We start from the raw sequence: 17984 nt of genomic DNA, 5'->3' as shown, positions 1-17984 counted from the left end.
CCGTAGGGAGTAGTCATTGCACCCAAATCGCACGTCAAACCATCGGTGGGAGGGGGTAGGTTAAGATGTGGTTAAAAAATAATATTCTTAGTGGAGATATATTTAACATATTCCATTGTCTTTTGCAAATCGCTTTATAATACGCCAAATCTGCAAGTCATTTTTATCAAATAATAACTTCTCCCATGGCATACAGCGCCGTCTTCCGATCTAGCAAGGGAAGTTACTGTACAGGAAACAAGCAAAGTCATGTCGGCTATCAAGACACTCAATCCTAAAGCTGAAGTTGCTAGGGCTTCGCAGGCGCTTGCTGTGAACATAAGCGCTGCTAAAGGTCTTCAAGATGTCTTAAAATCAAATCTTGGACCAAAGGGGACCCTTAAAATGTAAGTGTTGTAAATACAAATGGAAACCGAACGTTCCAGAACACGTGGTTTGCTCATGTTGTGATTTGTTATTTCCGTTACTAATCATGTTATTTAGCTTTCATACTTTTCTGTTATACTTTTTCTTAAATTATGACTTTTTGTCTTATGACAACATCTCAATTGCTTACTGTTTAATATCTTCGTCTTCTTATTTAAATAGAGTTTACTAATCTTTGTATTGAGGTATACAAGATTGTATAGTTTACTGCTAGCAGACTGGGCTCAACCCTCAGTAACTGGTCTGTGAAAATTCAGATGGACGACCAGAGAGCTACAGTGCCTCCCACAGTAAACAAGAATAGATAAAATGGGTTACTGTAAAACGAGAAAATTTGGCGCATACGTATTTTAGCGCAAACGCAAGTGCCAGTACATTAGCGCAATTATATTTTAGCGCATGCATCTTTTCTTTAAAAAAGAATACAAAAAAATGTTGTTTGATAAACGATCACGCCCAAAATTTATTTCTATGTTCACTCAAGCACCTGAACGCAACGACTTTGATTTCTATTTCGTAAACTGTTATTGAGAACAATACACTTACTTTTTGGTAAATCGTCAGTAGATAGATATGAAAACATTTATTGGCGATGATGTGTAATTTTTGATGGTAAACAAATTTGAGTTATCGGACTTTGAAATTAACGTGTCGACTTGGATAACACTAGAAGAGTCCCGAAACTAAAAGTTAAATCGAAAGCTACATTTACCATGAGTGTCGATCACCATGAGAGAATCTTTTTCACAGTAATTTACATTAAAAAAACACAAAAAATAGGTATCGTCTTGTTATCTTTATATCCACAAATCAGATATCAAAGAAATTATGATCATTCATGCATTGTCAGCGTTAACGATCGCCACTCTTAATCACATTTTCACCTCGAGGCGCTAAATGGTTGTGGCATCGGGAGAAGCCCAATTTTCAAGGTGCTAATGAGAGATATTAAAAAGCAATTAAAACTGAATTAATTAATCCATGTTTAGGCACTTATACCCGATAAACCATACCGTTTACCTGTGTAATTGTTTAAACAAACAGAACCGACAGCATCTGATATTTAAGGTAGCTCGCGGGTTTACCTGCTTGTGAGAAAACCTACCTTGAAAATTTGTCCACGCGATCCATAGGTTTTATAGTTTTATTTCTAAAATTTATTTAAGATTCGTCTGCCCGGTAATAATGTTATCGTGTTTCAAATACAGTGTCATTGATAAAATCAAGCAACGCCATTTCAATGAAATATATAGTAAAATGCACATTTTAACCGAGAAACGCATTACAAAACTATGCTCCAAACTTTTAAACAATTCAGACGAAATTAATCATACTCAACACAAAAACAGAGGAGATAATTATGAATCAATTCATAAAAAAATATCAGTATGTGTTCTCGGCCAATTTTTGGCAAAAAAACTATAAAGATTTAAAAGATTTCTCAAAACCTTATATTTTCATTACGACGTTAGCCTGACGTCATCATTTCCTTACTTCTTAGAACACCAAAATTGAAATGCATTTATTGACAAGACTAGCTATTTAACACATTTTAGAACATGTTAATGCTTATTAGACATTATTGTGAATGTTATTTAAAAATGCAATTAATGTAAGGCTGTAAAGATACAGAAAATTGCTATTTTTGTTTTAATGAAACTCTGAGTCAATCAATGCAAAAATAAAATGCCAGGCAACTACTGACATTATAAGTAAGTAATCGAATAAAACAGTTATCTCAAGCCAAAAGAAATTTAAGAATTTAATTGGTAGTACAGATTACGGAAGTTATAATTGTAAAAAAAAAAAGCGAAGTTAATGCAAACATTTTATTTTAAAACATGACTTTAAATGGAAGAGTTCTAACGCACACTCATTCTTTATCTTTATAGAACAAAATGTGACAATGTATGTGACATCTTTAAATTTATAGCACTTGATATTATAAATCTTTATATAAACAGTCATAAACCGCATATAAGCTTTTTAAAATATTTTCTTTTATACTTCTAAATATCTCATTTGTCATTTTAAAATAAAATTATGAGTTTACTATGACGGTCAACTCTTAACGTCGATTCCTATTGTGACGTCAGCAAACCCGCGAGCTACGTTAAATGAACACTTGTATATATAGCCTTAAAAATGGACTGACGTTATTGTTTTGCAACTTAAAGAAATTTAATACATTTGGAAAATTGGTGGCGCACTATTAATTTTAGCGCTCAGAGGCAGTTGCGCCAAAGGCGCTTACATTTGTAGTGCGCCATATTTTATCGTTTTACAGTACCCTATACAAAAGATTGATATTTTGATTTTTAAAGCATATTCAATTTGTAGACATTTTTGTACTGAATTCAAAACTAAAGACTAAAAAATCGGACAACACATTGCAGAGATATTGCAGTTTTAAAATGACCTTTTCCCGAAAATCTTAACATTGCAATGTAGGTCCAAAAATTAGTTTAAAAGGAAGTTGATATAGTAACTCGTACCAAATGTCAACATTTTGATTTAACCCTATCATTTATTCATAATCAAACTGAAGACCTATTTGTTGCTCGCAACGAAATTGTGTCTAGTTAAAACTATATTTCTCAGTGCAATTGTGTAAAGAATACCAGACTACTTAATATATCTTGATAGATAGTAAGCACTGATCAAATATATATTGAAAAATGCAATATAAATCTGCAAAAGATTTATCAAGTTTTGGACTGATTAATCTTAATATTTCTGAACACGTTCTGTGAATATATTCTATTTCAAAATATTCCTTTGACAATTTACTACAGATATTGTAATTTAACTTGTATCTAATATTCATTTACACCATTACCAGTCATGTAAATTGAAGTGGTGCAGTTAGTTTTAATGTAAGCATTGAATGCTTATTTTTGGATGTTGTCGGTCCTATGACACACCAAGCGGTGAAAACAAATTGAATACTGCAGTATGATAATTTGTCTGCACCGCTTGGTGTGTCATACGACTGATGACATCCAAAAATTAGCATTCAATGCTTATATTTATATTTTCAAACTGATGTCTATTGGTATGAAATATTGTGTATCGCCACTATACAGTCTTCGAAATAACCCAGGAGTCCGATGCCCGGGGCCTGGTAAATTTGCAGGCGGGCATGAAAAATTGCCAAATTACATGCCCGGAGGGCATGTGTAAATTTTCTGTCAATGTACAATATGTTTACTTGCCATTTCTTCCATCATACCCAAGTTATTCGCGTAACTTGCTTTGTGCATTCTCGGTACGACTTGTCAAATAAGCGTCAATCGTAATCATTGAAGTGTTTAGGCCAAACAAAAAAATATGTTTGTTTACTGTTACATGCTGAAAAAAAATAGGGTCGGTAGGTAGGATTATTTTTTTATTTTATTATTTATTTTTTTTTTACACAACTTCAGAAACGTCACATACATGAAATTTTTGAGACAACTCGAATATATCCCTTTCTAAGTGACAAAGTTTTACGAAAATTAGCATAAACATTGAGTAATTCCAAACAAATAATTAAACAAAGTAATATTGAAAGTTAATTAAATATTTTGTTTACGACGGTAGAAAAACGGGGTACCTGGCGCAGGCATAATCTCGGAGACTAAAAAACTAAAAAACTAAAAACTAAAAAACATCCCATTTCAAAGTGTCCGTAGAATTACAGTTAATGATAAAAGAAATCAAATTAAATATGTTCATGTTAAATATGTTTTGCTATATTTTGCGACTAACTTTTGATTAAGTTTCACTAATTTTCGAGGTAAAATATGGATTTGGTACAAACATATTTACCAAGCAATAGAAAATATGACAACGACATTACATTGAATTTTGACCTCAAGACGGCACATCGAATATACATCAAACTTGTGGAAATCTCAGAAGAAGACCTTTAAGGCCACGCAATTCCTTAAACCAAAACTATACGATAACCAGGGATACAGAGCTTCAGTTCATCATATTTTTTCACTGATTGTTTGACTAGAATTAAGACAAATAGACTAAATATCCAGTACTGTTTACACACTAACTGTTGTCAACAGTTCTAAAATAAAAACAAAATGACTGCAGGAGACATTCACAGTAATTTGATTTTAGGGTAAACAGAACACAAAATAAAAATCAAGAATGAGAGAATATGTAAATGATGACATCTTGAAATCAAAACAAAAGATGAGAAATAAAAAATAATTCTTATTTCCGGTCGTTTGTAAGGTGTTTAAACACAGGAGCAATGAGAAGCGTTAAAGTGACGTTGCGAAAAGTTTGCGGTTGTGTTGGGTCACCGGACGCAGGCACGTTGATCCACTTACCAAAAATGATCTATTCATGCCATGGAAAAGAAACTTTTTACATTGATAAACTTTATTCTGGTTTACATTTTGGTGAAATTTCAAAGGTAAATCTCTTTTCCTAAAAGAATAAGAGTAAATGTCTCAATAATTTCCGACCAACCCTCGCAAACTGATAATACAAAACTGTTTTGCCATTGTGTCATGCTTACTTTTGTTTGCCACATGCACCCCTGTGAATGTTATTGTCATTTAAATTTTTGACCACGTGGTTTTATTTGACCCTTTCAGTTTCGAAGTAAAAATCGTGCCTCGTATTTATAGTCTATTTTATAGAATCTAGGTACTTGTAATCAAATATAAAATCTAGAGGTTTATTGATTTTAAACTTTATCTTCATTAATTGGTGGATAAAATGTGTTCTAGAAATAAATAAGACAATACAAAAAAATAGTTTATGTCTGCTGTTGCAACAATTAACATGCTAAGTAGATATCTCCCCTGAAGATTAATTTTCGATTTGCGCCTGACCTGCTAATAGTATCAATAGAGCAACAGACTATATATTTTTATGCAGAATGTTCCTTGAAAATGTCTCGATATGCTAAGTTTTTATACAAAACAGACACCCATTATTTTTTTTAAAAAACATGATATTGCACATCACAAGCATGGCCATGATAGAGATGTGCAAAAATGGATTTAAAATGATTTTTGAGGATAATTTTAGGGAAATAAATTCAAGAAATTGATAAAATAACACTACGGATGTCTGGTGTATAATATCGGTTGGATATCGAAATAAAGAAAATCTAGAAAACTCGTTGCCATCCTGTCGCTTCGCTTGCTACGCTCACGAAGCTCACTGGTAGGATTTTGCCAGTTTCTCATTTATTTTCAAGAAATTGATAAAATCGCCGACTCCTGTGGTCAAAACTATCCTGCCTCCATGTTGTTTGCCTCGTACTTCAAAATCGGGAACCTTTTCATTTCCCCCATGTTATCGATCGAACACCTGGATAAATGCCGATATTAACTGCATTTGCTTTATGTGTGCGCATTCTTCAAACTGCAGAGAACATGTGGACGTAGATATTGTCACCATGTTTTTTTTTCACTTTCGATTTCGATTTCAAACGCTTGACAGATTAAGATGAATATAAAAGTTAAACGTACCCACGTGTGACTTCCGGATTTCTAACGATGGATAAAAACAATTAGGGTCGGCGATTAAATATAGGGTCGGTCGGGAAACCGTAAACAAACATATTTTTTTGTTAGGCCTTAGTTAAACCTATTGTATATATGTTTGCTAAATTACGAGATGACCAACGATGATGAAATTGATATAAAACCTTTATTTCTTTATTTATTTTGGTTGCACCATACATGTATCGGTAAATATTAGAATTTTGAGTTCAGGATGTAAAAATTTGAATGGGCTGCGTTAAAATGATGGGTTTACATGCCCAAACGGCATGTGCTGAAAAAAAATTGTCGTGAAGACTGCTATATAGCCATTATTTGCGCTCTTAGTCAGGGATTTGAAACATACATGGAACAGCCATATTAACATGTTATTTAGTTAGCTTCCGTGTCAAATAATGTAGTGCCAGAAACTTTGTGGGGAAAAATCTTTTTCATTAAGGAGTAGATATTAATGATTGTTTTTCAAAAGTACATATCAAATTGGTCATGTAAGATTGAAAGTTTTATTTAATTTTGCAAAAATAAATATGCTCAAAACACATGAAGATGTTTGTATCTGTGCTCTCGGCGTATAAATAAGCAAAGTGTATTCATAGAAAATTGAATGTCGCAGATTTCCAATGCAAACATAATGGGAAATATACACGAATGTAAATATGTAAAAATGATGACTCTCGATCTAAACCCACCATTTGATGGTTTGACTCCTTTTTGGTAACTACCAAGTAGGAGTCATTCTTTTTTCCCTTTGTGTATCATTTTTCTGACAAAAAATCTCTTTCTTAACATTGTGGCAAAAACTCAGAGGTAATTTGTAACTCTATGGTGAAGTTTTGGTTGAAATGCCATAGAGCTACAGCATTTCACATAGAAAAAACTTACATTTTATGGCTCACTTAAACATGTAGGTTTACTAAATGTGTCCTGTTATAAAATCTTTTTTTGAGCATAGACTTGTTAATGCTCTTATTTTTTAATGTTTCTTATTTTGAGAATATTATATGTTATAGGTTGGTGTCTGGATCAGGTGACATCAAACTGACAAAGGATGGGAATGTTCTTCTTGATGAAATGGTATGTATACTTCAGAGAGCCTCATGAGTGACATTTGTTGGTGCCTGAAATTTGAAATATGGAAATATGTTAAAGAGTTACAAGCATTATGTAATGGGTATATACTGTCAAGTATGAACTAACTTATGGTACTATATTGATTAGAGTTTAATGTACTTAATTTATGGATATTCTGTTGTTTATCAGCAAATCCAGCATCCAACAGCATCTCTGATTGCCCGTGTAGCCACAGCACAGGACGATATCACAGGAGATGGAACAACATCAAATGTTTTGATTATTGGAGAGCTGTTGAAGCAGGCAGATCTGTATATCTCAGAGGTATTAAAAAATAGTGCCCATTTTGAATTTTAAGTTTGAAATATTAAATACTTTGTAAGGAGGATTGAAAGTTCAGGCATCCTTCTTACCAAAGCGTTATATAAGTATGAATTCTGTTATACATCCATTTTTACTATCTTTTTCCTGACTCTATGTATAACTCTGACGATTTTTCTTTATTTTTATTCTGTATGTATTGTATATGTTCCTCATGTACCAAATTATTTGGTTTTGATTCATATATTTTGTTTTGTATTTTTCAGGGACTTCATCCTCGCTTAATTACAGAAGGGTTTGACTTGGCAAAGGCAAAGGCTCTAGAGGTAAGATGTTAACTGCACATTCACGTTTTGTTGACTGTTACTATTATTTCCTTTATATGGGGAGTTTGTATTGAAATCTGATGTCTGTGATGTACATACAGGTTTTGGAGGAGTGTAAAGTGTCTCGGGAGATAGACAGAGACACCCTTATACAGGTGGCCAGGACGTCTCTCAGGACGAAGGTTCACACTGAACTAGCTGATCTGCTGACCGAGGTAGGTTATTGAAACTCTACAAATATATCCACTAGTGATAATACATGGTAGTTAAAAGGAAAATCTTTCATGAAAAGGCAGGGGCATAAAAATAAGTTAGTATGTGCACCCTTCTATATTTCAAAGCAGTGCAAGGCTACAAATTATGTTTATTTAATCTTGTGCATGCATACAAATTACTAACAGGACACATGCATTTTTTATAGTCAGATGACATTTAATGTTCCTTTGAATGTTCATGCATGATAATTTATTTGCTTCTAAATTTGCTGATAAGTACATCTTTGAATATTAAAGGAAGTTGTTGATGCAGTATTGGCCATCAAACGAGGTAATGACCCAGTTGATCTGCACATGGTGGAAATCATGGAGATGATGCACAAGACTGACATGGACACAGTGTAAGCCAACAAAGTAACTATTCAGCTGAAATAATTTAAATTCAGTCACTTTCACAGATTTACTAAGAAATTTTTTGAATTAATATTTGACAGATTGGTGAAGGGAATTGTGATGGATCATGGAGCCCGGCATCCTGACATGAAGAAGAGATCCGAGAATTGTTACATTCTCACTTGTAATGTCTCATTGGAGTATGAGAAAACGTAAGTATAATAATAAGGGACCTGCTGGTGGAATGCTATGATAGCAGTGCCAGATTTAATTTGAGATATTGAAATTTACTGCAGTTAGAAGATGAGACTGGTCAAATAACAATCTTGGATATTAAGTAGAGAGAGAGGAAAAAGAAAATGATAGGATTTTTTTAACCGTCCAACAAAATGAGTTATATCCCTTTGCAATATGGCAATAAAATAATTAATGTGACAGCAGTGCTAAGAAACTAAACCTTAAATTTCTTGTCATTAAATGTACGTAGGGAATGAGTGAAGGTTCAGCATTTTTATTTGGTTACAGGGTATTTAAAAACTGTCATGCTTAGCTCAAGATTATGAGTAGCGCCACTAGCTTGAATACATGTGTATGTTTATCATTTAGCTCAATGCAGACTTTTATAAATATTTTCTTTAGAATTCAATGTTCTCAAAAAGTGACATGGAAATTATGAATGTATATTTTTTTCAGTGAAGTCAACTCTGGATTTTTCTATAAGAGTGCTGCAGAAAGAGAGAAGCTGGTTCAGGCTGAGAGAGAATTCATTGATGAACGTGTGAGGAAAATCATAGCCCTGAAGAAGCAAGTCTGTGAAGGCAACAACAAGAGCTTCTATGTTATCAACCAGAAGGTAGGAAAATATCTCTCTCTCTCTCTCTCTCTCTCTCTCTCTGTATAGAGAAAAAGAAGTATCAGTAAACATTATTTTTACTGTCAAACAGAGCAGACAGTAATGTACATGTTCTGTTTCAGGGCATTGATCCTATGTCTTTGGACATGTTGGCTAAAGAAGGAATTGTTGGACTTAGAAGAGCAAAGAGGAGAAATATGGAGAGGTATGTTTTGAATGGAAAAGTCTCCACAAATAATGATATTACGGTATTGTGAAGAATTCAAACCATAGCATCTGTGAAGACTAAAGTTTAAGTTAAAGGTTATGTGGAGAAGAGATTTCTAGGGGATGGTAATATTTAAGTTTTATATCATCACACAGATTAACTCTAGCCTGTGGAGGAACAGCAATGAACTCGGTAGATGACCTAACCCCTGAGTGTCTGGGATATGCTGGTCTCATCTATGAAAGTGTTCTGGTAAGATATCACATTTTAAGCAGCTTCTTTCTTTTCCATTTTAATCCTGTTTTCATAGTTCGTAATCTACAAATAGAGTTAATTATGCAACTATTGAAAATAAATTGTTCTTGTTTTACAGGGAGAAGATAAGTATACTTTTATTGAGCAATGCAAGAACCCATTGTCAGTCACTCTGTTGGTGAAAGGCCCCAACAAGCACACTGTGACCCAGATCAAGGATGCTATCAGGGATGGCCTTAGGGCTGTCAAAAATGCCATTGAGGACAGTAAGTAATAGTGGAAAAAACGAGTTTTACCTTGCCCATACTTTATAGCTAAAATGCAAGCAAAATATTTCTTCCCCAAAAAATGATTATATTAGCAAAACACACCATGTAATTTATAGATTGTGTACTGCCCGGCGCTGGAGCATTTGAGATAGCTGCCTACCAGGAACTGATGAAGTACAAAAATGAAGTGAAGGGCAGAGCTAGACTAGGTAGGCACACCTACTGAATTTACTAGATAATGAAAGCATCTATACTTCAATGAACGTATTGTAATGTTTTCTCTCATTTCAGGTGTCCAGGCATATGCTGATGCTCTGCTAGTTATCATAAAGACCTTGGCACATAATTCAGGTCTAGATGCCCAGGAATCTATTGTCAAATTACAAGAGGAATACACAAGTCCAAAGCAAGCTGTTGGTCTGGATATCAAAACAGGTTTGTTTTTAAGACTTCACTATATAAGTTTTAAGTGTATGAAAACATTAGTACATGTATATAGCATAAAGAAATATTGTTACAGTAGATGTCTTCAATTGGTGACATTTATGTTATGGGTATGTTTTTGGTATTTTGTAACCATTCAATTGTATTTTTTTTGCAGGGGAAGCTATTTTACCAATGGATGTAGGAATTCTAGACAACTTTCGGGTCAAAAGACAACTTCTTCACTCTTGGTTAGCTCTTTAAAATATACAATGCAAAAGAATTTTGAATTTTTCATTGCTTACTTTATCATTGAATGACATGAAATACCCATTGAATTGATTAAATTTTATGTATTTCTACCGTGGGTAGTTAAATATCTTTGTATTGACTTTGGAAAAGGTTGGTATAATGAAAATATATTATTAATCTTTATTTGCATTTTGCAACAATATTTTCATGTTTGTTTTTGTTTTACAGTACTGTTATTGCCACAAATCTTTTACTGGTGGATGAAATTATGCGAGCAGGAATGACCTCATTGAAAGGATAGCATAGAACCTCATCATCTCTGTAGACATTAATTTAATCTGAAATCCTTTGAAAGTGAACAAATCATTTTTTTTCCCTGCCATTAAATATTTGGATGAAAAAACAGTTTTCTTGTGTTTTAATTGAAAATAAAACTGTGATTTTGAAACAAGGTTCACACTAAATTGCCAGACTGAGTATGAAAAATTGCACAATTCTCATTTTCAAGGAAGGGAGGTGAGGCAAAAATCTCCATGTGGTTTCAAAGGAAAAAATGAATCTCGGGGGGGGGGACTGGAAGCTCCTGGGTTTATGAAATTTTTAAAGCTGCATGGTCAGGATTTTTTCTTGCTACATGTATAACAGTATCAAATAATGTTTCATACAAACCAATTATCTGAAAAAGTTTTAAACTTTCGCCCATTTACACTTGCAGAACCGGTCTGCTTTCAAAGTTGGACATATTCAACTTAAATAAAAATAATGTCTTTTATGTCTTACAAAAAACTAAACCAAAATGCATCATGGGAAGGTTTAGGAAAGAAAACCATTTGATTTCGTCCTTAGAATGTTCGAATTTATTCAACTCACATGTTATGCACTAATTGTAAACAATACGAACTTCAGAAAAAATGGTGAACAAAATGTTCACAGGTTTATTTTTGATATTCAAGATTATTACTCAAATTGAGACTGTTTAAAGTGATGTCAAAATCGTTATACAATCATCCCTGCCCCAACGTTGGGCGAATTTCAATATAAGGCGATATAATGCGATACCTTTTTAAGTCGTTTGTTTTATAAAAAGTATTTGTTTATCATTTAATATTCATTAAAATATGGCTTAGTTGTCTGAGATAACTATTGCAATATCTATTGCCGATATTATATAATAGATACTAAATAGCAGAACCATCATTTAAAGGCGTACAAAATAGGACCAAGCAACTTTAAAAATGAACTTTGGCAAAAAGGATTTTTATTCAAAACAGAAAGGAATAAAATGTTCTTAAGAGTAATTTGCCAATCACTGACAGTGGAAGGTGGGAGCTTAAAAATGAACACAACAGTTATGATTTGTAGGAATTGCAATGATGATGGTGGTTCAAGAAATGCAAAGTGTACTCCTTTTTATTGGCGATACTGGAAGAATGCTTAAGTGTAGCCTTGTAGGGAGAAAATTGCATGTTGGGCCATATAGACGAATCCATATAGACTTTCTATAGTGCTAGAGCACCTGACGATAAATGCATACATGTCCACACACACAGGCACACACACAGGATGTGATAATGAACAAAGACATACATGTCATCAATTGTAAGCATCTACTGTAACAGTGAAGCCGTTATAGACAAACCAAACCCTGATATTCAGACCAACAGCTTGCTTTGGACTTGTGTAATCCACTTGTAATTTGACAATACCTGTGGAATGAAATGTATCTATTTGAATTAAATTTTCATGCATTTTTTAAGAATGCTGGAGAAAACGTACCCAGGAGAAAACGTACCCAGGAGAAAACGTACCCAATTTATAGGGTACGTTTTCTCCAGGAGAAAACGTACCCGGGTACGTTTTCTCCAAGAGAAAACGTACCCTATGGAAATAATAAATAATGGTTTTCATAGATATTCTTAAATGAAATAAAATAAAATATACAATGAACATTGGTATCATTTGTTGCTGTAGTTTTTAAATGCATAGTCACCATTGTCACCATCTTCGCTAGCCAAGGGTGACGATCCACTCTGCTACCCTTTTCTCGTAATCCGGATTTTGATAATTTACTTACGGGTTTTTCATTTAGAGATACTACTTCCGGAAAGAAAAATGGCGACATAAAATATCGAAAAAAAAATGTCAGGACGTCCTCCAAATGAGAGGTAATATTCAGCACAAAAGCAATATCATCAAAATTCTCACACTGCATAAATTATCTAGAAGGTGTGAAAATTAAATATGCAATATTATATTTAGAAAACATTAACAAAGGTGCATTCATTTCAATGAATATTTAAATATACATTTCATATTCAGTGATATACTGGCAATTGAGTTTCGTTACTTAATAGTTTTGAGATTATTTCTGTAGTTCTTAACGCGTGGATTTTGTTATTGTGCATATGTATAAATATTCAAATTCTGTGACCATGAAAGAAACCAAAGCATGTTGATGTGTTTAGTAATATGTTTTACGGTGCTACCGTTCTGGCGAGCGCAGCAAGAATTATACACATACCTTGCATCATTGTCAACTTATAGTTTTATTTAGGTATCAACGAACGTCAAAGAATTTTTGAGAGAGTATATTGCTCTACAATAAGTATGCCAAAGGTACTAATTTTAATGGTTACGATACATACAGCGCAACCCACTTCCCAGAGAGAGAGAGAGAGAGAGAGAGAGAGAGAGAGAGAGAGAGAGAGAGAGAGAGAGAGAGCCCGGTACCTGTTTGTAGGTGTGTAATTTCCCACTTTTAAATTTAATGGTCTGACTATATCCCATATCTACATAATTTTTTTAACTGTTTATTTTTTATTTTATTCCTTTTTGATTTATTTCAAAATGCCCTATTGTTTATTTCCTCCCTACTCATTCATGCACAATTAGCTTAAAAATGGATCGATATGACAGTAAAGTATGGCTCTTGCTAATATATATACATAAAATCTCTATATCAAAAAAAATTAAAAACAAATCATACGTCAATGAGGCAGGTATCGCAGTCTGTACTGAAATAGCTAGTACACGCATTACAGATGTTTGATCCACCTCTAAATTTATCGCGGGAAATATAGCGCGAGTGCACTGTGACGTCATCCATGACTTTGTTCGTCTTTGTTTACGTTTCTCGACTCATTACGGAGGTATGGAAGCATGTAACAAATCTTTTGAGTCTCGCCAAAGCATATGCGGTACTCAAAATGTGTCTTCAAACTTTAAGTCACTGTAAATTACGAGTTAAAAGTCGGCCATTTTTGGCATAGCACCACGGGTGAAAACATTAGAGAGCATTATGGGACGTAGACAAAAAAATTTGTTTGATGAACTGTAGGTTTAGCTCGTTCTTTTTCCCGCGCACACTGGTTCTTAGAGCTCGCTTCGCTCGCCGGCGCTGCGCGCCGGCGAGCTGTGCTCGCTATAATTTACACGTAAAGATAGAAACCAAAGCCTGTTGATGTATCTAGTGCATTTTACATTTTTACTTAATGGACAGAAATGGGACAAAAACAGTTCTTGGGGTTTTAAAAATTCTGTTGTAAACATGATAAGATTAGGGTCACAAAGTACAAATAATTCTAGAATAATTTTTAGATAGTTTTTTTTAAAGATTTTATAACAATATATCTGGTGACATCATAGATATATGAAGTTAAAAATGACCAACGAAATCACGCACAGCATGATTTTGGTAAGACTTGTGAGAATTGCCTATCCAGTTAATATATACGTCCGTGCTTGAGCAGGACTTTTTTAAGTACGTCTGTTTACTAAAAACTTCATTTATAGATAAAAATGCTATAAGAAATTATTTGATATTTCACTTCACTGTTTATAGATAATATGTTAACGATGTAACGTTGGGCAGAGTGCAGATTTTTATGGTTTGAAATGTAGAAAGTAGGAACCACCTGCCTACTCAAAATTATAAGCCAAAGTTAAACTATAAAGTCAAGTTTCATACGAAAAACATAAAAGTTTTGTCTTTGGAAATAGCCAAAGAAAAGTCATTTCAAGAATTTTTTATTTCATTTTTCAATGCTTATCCATTTCATAAGTTGATAATGTTTTCTTTTAATACTTTACTCAGTAATTAAATTATTGGTTCCTTGACGTTAATATATTTATTTTCCATCTACAGTAATAATTTTGATAAGACATGCATGAAACTAGTCTTATTTCCTGATTGAACCACTGTTGAAACTTATCTGGTTTGCATAGTCAATTATTTTCATTTGAATTACTTTCAATTGAAACCATGGAAAATTTTTAACAGAGTTAAGGACAATAAACGTCGAAAAGTGCCAGCCATTTAATGAATGAGTTAACTTTGTCAAACAAAATGGTGGCCAATATGGCGGCCTCCATAAGGTGGAAGAAAATTTTTAAGCCCTCAGTACCCCTGATACAACTTTTATTTTTCACAGATTTTCTTATATACATATATATATATATGTGTTTGCTTTGCCTGCCTCTTGCTGCACTCGGAATATAATATGTTTTACGGTGCGACCGTTGGGGCGAGCGCAGCATGTGATCAAACAATGAATTATGATAAATCAATAAAAATAAAATTAACAACGTAAATAAATTTGATTGCATAAACCTATTTTTTCAGTAAATTTACTACATTATTCCTAGTTTATAATTAAGATTTGTTATTTATTTATTTATAAGCAGAACAATAATTCAATCTCAGATACAATGTTGTTGAATAATAAAGATTTTAATATAAATGTTCATTGCACTATTTCCTCTTTTATAGTGATTGTAACGTAGGTCAGTTCATCCCCCTTTTTGCAGTAGACATTTTTTCTTAAACTTACATACAAAAATTGACTTATCATAGAGCCCCCCCCCCCCCCCCCCACCTTGTTAAACTATTTTTTTTTCAATTTACACATAGAAAATCGACTTATCATGGAGTTGCCCCCTCCTCTTTTTTTTTTTTTTACGCTTACAAAAAATTTGCTTGTCATATTATACAAATGCAAAGAACATGGAGTTCCCCCACCACCCCAACCTTGGGATTGGGAGCATGTGATAAATGGAAGTGAAAATATAGAAACCATAGAGCTGAAGGATTAGAAGTTTCATGATTTTGAGAATTATCCTTTTTTTCTTTTTGCTTGTAAAGATTTTTTGGATGAGGCTGCCATCCACCCACCCATCCCCCTTTAAAAAAACGATGCGACGTGTACATTCCTGGAAATTAACATACCGTAATTATAGTGAATAATATAAATGTTAGCATTCATTCAAATGAGTGCAAGTTACAACTGTTTATCTGAAAAAATGTCCTCAATCTTTAGCTTTGCAAGATTTTGAAAGGATTTTCAGCAGATTTACAATAGCTTCAGTTAGGGTAATTTCCCCTTATTGTGACGTCAAAGTTCACGTTGGCTAAGTGTCTTCTGACTCTTTAAAGCTCCCCTGAGAAATAAAAGCACGCGAAGTATACTTTTCATTTACTTATTTAAAAAGCATGATGTTCTTAAAATTACTTCTTAAAAGTTTTACTTTGACTATCGTGAGAACGTGAGGTTGGAAACCGTTGGTACTATGAATTGTGGGTCAAAATTTACTGACGCCGAAAAAATCTATGGGATCAATGTGTAAAGCTTTGTGACGTCACTCGATTATTTTTGATTGAGTGTACTGAGGTGAACTTTAGAGGTAACATTGATTGTATGTCGTATACATCGCTATTGTTTTTATTGTCTTGCTGGTTCTCGTGAGAGTGTGAGTGATAAAAATTGCCATGATTACAGGGAACTACTTGGACGATTAAAACAATGCATTACTGGTCCGAATTACTGACGCCAAAAAAATCTGTTGAATGAATGTGCAACTAGTCTGAATTTTCTATTCACACATGCCTTGCTGGTAGACATAACTTGGAATGATTATTTTGTAAAGACATAAGAGTGAAAAAGAAATCAAGAAATTAATTAAATACTTCTTGAGTTATATGAATTTACACTAGAGACTCAGTTCTCCGTACCCATCATCTCTGATAAACAATCTAACGAAGGACCCGGTCTTAATCCCGGGAGACAGTTAGATGATCTGGCAATGGTGCTTACCATTAAAACAAAATTCAAGGCTATAACAGAAGTCGAGAAGGCATAAGTAATGTTGATTTTAGTTTTCCGTTTTTGTTCTTTTTACCGTAATTGGTTGATCAATTTACCGAGAGTAATGTATATCCGGTTTTAAGAATTGCAGACAAACAAAGACAACGGCAAGTCTTCTTTTAAAAAGTATTGCTTTTCAAGATAATTTAAGAACATTTCAGGTTTATACAAATGAAATAAAACACATTAAATCTTTGAGTGTTTTATTATACACTATGAATTACGATAACATAAATGACTAAATACATGTGTGTATACATGTATAGAAAAAATATGTGCATTTGCTTGTCTAGAAACATTAAAGACCAACTTCCATTAACTTCGATATCTCGAACCCTCGGATATCTCGAAGTTTTTACTCAATCAAGTTCGAGATACCGAATTTTAACTGTATTTGTTGTATGTTTTCTAAATTACAATTTGAACTTCATCTTGAAAACTACATGTCATTTAGCAATGTTGAATTAAATACGTCTTGTATTTTAAGAAATATTAATACTTGAATATCCTGTGCATTGTATACTTGTAGAAATAAGCTGTAAGCATTTTGTGTGCATTATAAATAAAAGTATGAATTTTATTTAAGATTAATAGCTATTAAAGGCGTGAACGTCTATTTTTACCAAAATTTACTATTTTTGGCCCCTGGATCTAAGGTGTAGATAATCCGACATTCCTTCGACTCTTGAACCCCCCTCCACATTTTCATGTATGAATGTTTTTCAATCATCAACTTTTAAAAGCAGGGTAATTTTAATTGTCAGAAGAGTCTCAGTTTAGGGTTTAGACTTAAAAATGAAGCTTAAAATACAAACAAGAAACTCTCTGAAATGTCAATGTAAGGGCTATAGTACTCAGGTGACCGTCAAGGCCTGTGGGCCTCTTGTTGATCAGACAGACACTTTTTCTAGATTTTATTAGTAGCACAGTCAATCAAAATTACTCAATCAGAAAAATATCTTTGAATAGTTTGGTTTATCTCCCTTTGCTTATCTATTAGTCTCCACATACTTTTATTTATTTATTGTAATGAATGACATTTTGTGCTGTACGTCTGTTAACAATTACCTATACATTTGTAACTTCTTGAAAACTGCAAAGCCAGTTGCTGCCATGTTTTGGATTTAAGCATCATTAGGATAAAAGGAATCTTAATTGTGAAACTTTTGACCTTGTGGCCCCAGAGCCTCATGGATGGGGGGGGGGGGGCAAGTATGCAAAAAAGGCAAATTTCTTTTCTTTTCTTTTCCCACACATGTGAAAAAGAAAATGAAATGCATTGTTATTATGTCAATGAAGCCCTGTACCATGAA

General features: G+C 33.4%; 2 protein-coding genes across 11 annotated transcripts in view; both read left to right on the top strand.

The window, feature by feature from the left end:
* Positions 1 to 207: 207 nt before the first annotated feature.
* LOC128189403 (T-complex protein 1 subunit zeta-like) lies at positions 208 to 10939 on the top strand. The gene is made up of 15 exons (XM_052861001.1): positions 208 to 386; positions 6956 to 7019; positions 7206 to 7340; positions 7604 to 7663; positions 7765 to 7878; positions 8176 to 8279; positions 8373 to 8483; positions 8965 to 9124; positions 9247 to 9329; positions 9488 to 9584; positions 9706 to 9853; positions 9973 to 10065; positions 10148 to 10291; positions 10458 to 10530; positions 10760 to 10939. Exons 1-15 carry the CDS (start codon positions 250 to 252, stop codon positions 10830 to 10832), a joined length of 1596 nt encoding a protein of 531 aa, XP_052716961.1. The 5' UTR covers positions 208 to 249; the 3' UTR covers positions 10833 to 10939.
* A 1687-nt stretch (positions 10940 to 12626) lies between these two features.
* Positions 12627 to 17984, top strand: part of LOC128187109 (nuclear receptor corepressor 1-like) — a 34814-nt gene continuing 29456 nt past the window's right edge. For all 10 annotated transcript variants that reach the window (XM_052857301.1, XM_052857300.1, XM_052857299.1 and 7 more), the window contains exon 1: positions 12627 to 12696. In XM_052857301.1, the coding sequence (XP_052713261.1) occupies positions 12671 to 12696 (26 nt within the window). In that variant the 5' untranslated portion in view covers positions 12627 to 12670. The remainder of the gene's footprint in view (positions 12697 to 17984) is intronic.

Source organism: Crassostrea angulata, chromosome 6 (genome assembly GCF_025612915.1).
Source record: "Crassostrea angulata isolate pt1a10 chromosome 6, ASM2561291v2, whole genome shotgun sequence".
NCBI classification, from domain to species: domain Eukaryota; kingdom Metazoa; phylum Mollusca; class Bivalvia; order Ostreida; family Ostreidae; genus Magallana; species Magallana angulata.
Note: the sequence above shows the minus strand (reverse complement) of the source record. Positions and strands in the feature narration are given on the sequence as shown.